Source organism: Pyrus communis, chromosome 17 (assembly GCF_963583255.1).
Source record: "Pyrus communis chromosome 17, drPyrComm1.1, whole genome shotgun sequence".
Lineage (NCBI taxonomy): Eukaryota > Viridiplantae > Streptophyta > Magnoliopsida > Rosales > Rosaceae > Pyrus > Pyrus communis.
Window position 1 is genome coordinate 273,650 of NC_084819.1, and position 4,104 is coordinate 277,753.

The 4,104-nt window shown below is 39.5% G+C and overlaps 1 protein-coding gene across 1 annotated transcript; it reads left to right on the plus strand.

Annotated features, from left to right (window-relative positions):
- Nucleotides 1-1,392: 1,392 nt before the first annotated feature.
- LOC137722404 (polyketide synthase 5-like) lies at nucleotides 1,393-3,569 on the plus strand. Its single transcript, XM_068461393.1, has 2 exons — nucleotides 1,393-1,665; nucleotides 2,323-3,569. Exons 1-2 carry the CDS (start codon nucleotides 1,488-1,490, stop codon nucleotides 3,312-3,314), a joined length of 1,170 nt encoding a protein of 389 aa, XP_068317494.1. The 5' UTR covers nucleotides 1,393-1,487; the 3' UTR covers nucleotides 3,315-3,569.
- Nucleotides 3,570-4,104: the final 535 nt, after the last annotated feature.

Consider the following 4,104-nt stretch of genomic DNA (forward strand, 5'->3'; position numbering starts at 1 on the left):
AATGACGGTAAATATTTTATCTTTCTGATCTTACCACAGTGCGAAAAAATTATATACAGTACCACCAGCTAGCATTACTGAGAGGTAGTACATCTCTATTCAAATTTTGCCTATTACAATCAATACACGGTAATGCTAGGAGATTAAATATAGGGAAGTGTTATTAGCACTTCAAAAATTTTATTCTATACTCCTCACAAGTGTATTTTTCTTTCCTAATATAGAAAGTTTGGAGTGTAGAATGAGATTTTTGGAGTGCTAATAACAATTCCCTTAAATATATAGATTAAATTTTGTAAATTAAATCATATGGAAGTCGTGTTGGATTATTCGAACAAAAATTGAATTAATTACTTAAGTGTTGATTAATGTATTTATTTATTATTGATATACGTCATTTAATTTGCAAATTTAGCATTACCCATTAGTACATAAGCTTATGCCGTTAATTCTGAGGTTACAAACCAAAAACAAGGTTCACCAGCATATGCCTGCCGCCGACCAAAGCCTTGAATGACAGACTGACAGTGGCGAGAGTGGTGACCAAGTTCTTTACGTTTGGAACTGCAATTTCTGTGCAATAATTAAGACAGACATCTAGACGATGGGATAAATCCAAAATCCAGTTAATCGGAGACCGTGGTGGTTGCCAAGTCTTTGAATTGAAGGCAAACAACCATCGATGATCCTCAATTCCTGATTATTTCTTCAATTGCTTCAGTTACCATCAAATTCTCTGTAGTCTTCTTTCAGAAAATTCTTAAATCTGAGAAGTAAATCATAAATTTTATGCATAATAATAGTTTGGGACAGCAGGGAGAATGATAACACAGGAAAAAAGGGTAATACTTGATTAGTACTTACTTTTTGATATTATCCAATAATATTTTAACACATGTTTTATTGTTTAAAAAAATAATGTACATGTTATTAATTTTTCTCGAAATTTAAATTTGTTATTCCACCATGCATGCACCGAATTATCACCGCCCTCCCGTTTAATGGTGTTTGGGAGTTACCAGCATCATGAGAATTTACTCACAGTTAAAGCCAATTAAGGGAATTTTACGTTATATTATTAGTAGTGCACATTAGATGTACGATTTTCAGTTTTGTTGTTTTGTTTCCGTTGGAATTTCTAAGCTTACCAAATCATATATAAATATACCACGTAGATTTTTTCCTACCCTTTGTTTGGTAGGTAAAACGAGAGAACAAACACATTCCAAATCATGCAGAGGTTAGTAGGCAAAGCTGACCACACAAAATGCACGTGCCAACAAGCCCCCTTCCCCTTAGGTAGTTGAGGGTTTCTAACGAAGTAATGGGTCAGGCACATGATCCTCATCTACCCTCTCTTCTTTTGCGCGTTATATAAATATATCCACTTCCCTTAACATTGTGTCACACCCTTTACCTGCTATCTTACTTACCCTTGCAACGTCCACTAACTCCTCTCTTCGATTTTTCTTGACGACCCGATCAAAATGGTGACCGTCGAGGAAGTTCGCAAGGCTCAACGGGCTGAGGGTCCGGCCACTGTTTTGGCCATTGGGACATCAACTCCTCCCAACTGTGTGGATCAAGCCACATATCCCGACTACTACTTCCGTATCACCAACAGTGAGCACAAGACTGAGCTCAAAGAAAAATTCCAGCGCATGTGTATGTACCAATTTTTTTAATTCTCATTTCTCTTTGAATAATTGTTTGTTTTGTCATCATCTGTTACATTTTGTTCTTATTTCTCTCTTTAGCGTTTATTCATGATACAAATTCCATATTTGTAAATAATGAAGAACTACGAATATAGCCACAGAGAAACAAAATTCAGAGTAATGGTCATGGCTTCTCTCTCTGTAAACTACTTATATCTGAAGAGGGGGCAATTGTGTTAATTAATACAAGTACAAAACAGTACTTTTATTTTTATTTTTGAAAGGGGAAAACAGTACTAATTAAACATGAATATTATTTCCAACAGTAATTTAAAAACAAACGTTTTTTCTCCCTTAGAAAACTTCATATTTGTGACAGCGGTTCGCTTCAATTGTTATATCGTAGTCTTTGGTACTTGAAATTAAAATATTTTCTGGTCAAAAATAGAAATAGCATGAAGAATCTAGTAGCTGGAAAAAGAATTAAACGACCAATTAAAGACGAACAAAACCTCCTTGCTGCCCTGCACATCAGCCTGTAAGAAAGGACTTATGGGGAAACCTAATTAATAATTGCATTTATTTATTTTCCGTGCAATCAATATATATACTTAAAGGTTCAGAAAATTGATTCTTGAATAACAAATGGTATGTAACTTTTCAGGTGACAAATCTATGATCAAGACCCGTTACATGTACTTGACTGAAGAAATTCTGAAAGAGAACCCAACTGTGTGCGAGTACATGGCTCCCTCACTCGATGCTCGGCAGGACATGGTGGTTGTTGAAGTCCCAAGGCTTGGCAAAGAGGCTGCCACCAAGGCCATTAAGGAATGGGGACAGCCCAAGTCCAAAATCACCCACTTGGTCTTTTGCACCACCAGCGGTGTCGACATGCCTGGCGCTGATTACCAACTCACCAAGCTCTTGGGCCTCCGCCCCTCCGTCAAGCGCCTCATGATGTATCAACAAGGTTGCTTCGCCGGCGGGACGGTCCTCCGTTTGGCCAAGGACTTGGCCGAGAACAACAAGGGTGCACGTGTTCTTGTTGTGTGCTCTGAGATCACTGCGGTCACCTTCCGCGGGCCTAGTGACACCCACCTTGACAGTCTTGTGGGTCAAGCCTTGTTTGGTGACGGTGCAGCGGCCGTCATCATTGGTTCGGATCCAGTGCCCGAAGTTGAGAAGCCCTTGTTTGAATTGGTGTCGGCAGCACAAACCATTCTTCCCGACAGTGATGGGGCTATTGACGGCCATCTCCGTGAAGTAGGACTTACATTTCACCTTCTTAAGGACGTTCCCGGCCTTATTTCCAAGAATATCGAAAAGAGCCTTAACGAGGCCTTCAAGCCTATAGGCATTTCGGACTGGAACTCGCTCTTCTGGATTGCACACCCAGGTGGCCCTGCTATTCTGGACCAAGTAGAGTCCAAGTTGGCACTTAAGCCGGAGAAACTAGAAGCTACAAGGCAAGTGCTGTCTGATTACGGCAACATGTCGAGTGCATGTGTCTTGTTTATTTTGGACGAAGTGAGGAGGAAGTCTGCTGAGAAAGGACTCAAAACAACTGGAGAAGGACTGGAGTGGGGCGTACTCTTCGGATTTGGGCCTGGCCTCACTGTTGAGACCGTTGTGCTTCACAGTGTGGGTGCTTGATGACATGAAAATCAGTGTTGATTTATCTATCTGCTGCTTCGTATATGTATTGTTTCCGTCTTTTCTGGTTATAATTTGGCTTTTCGGATTTTTTTTTTTGTTTGAAAAGTGTGTGGGCGTCATGGGGTTTACTTGGTGCAAGGAAAGACCCTTACTTTCATGTTGTTTACTGCAATATTGATGAAAAAAGGGCCCGATTGGGGAATGTAACGATCGAGTAAAATATTGATTGATGAATAATACTACTCTTTGATCTTTCATGTAGTATAATCTCTTAGCTGCATCTCCATTTCAAAAATTGTGGTAAAGCCATGCCCCTGATTTGGGATTCGGGAAGTCTTTGCTCGTGTTGAAATTGATCGTAATGTGTAAAAGGCGATCAATGGAGGGGGCCTAAGGATACTTTGTGGTGAGTCTTGGAATTAGAGTTTTCATAAAGGATATTCTTCCTAATGCCAGCTTGATGTCATGATAAAGCGAGGTGGCTCCCGGGGCGTGTATTGGGCTCTTCGCAGTGGGAAAATTTTAGGAGTACCTATTAGGAAATATTATACAGTATTATGTGTAAATATCTTGTATCATATTTACCTAAATAGGTTTGAGTCAAATCCCACTAAATTTGGGTCACTGTTCCCTAGCCCTTAATGTAGAGTTGAACTGTTGACTTGTGATGTATATATTGTACAACAATGTGATATACGAGGTATTCAATTTGCCATTCTTATAGCCTTTTCAATGTTCAGTCATTATGGTATCAGAGCATAAGTTCAGGTGCCTGATTGCCCACGTT

Coding starts and splice junctions, on each gene's coding strand:
- LOC137722404 (XM_068461393.1), top strand. CDS start 1,488: ATGGTGACCGTCGAGGAAGTTCGCAAGGCTCAACGGGCTGAGGGTCCG. Junction 1,666..2,322: donor AGAAAAATTCCAGCGCATGT/GTATGTACCAAT, acceptor GTAACTTTTCAG/GTGACAAATCTATGATCAAG.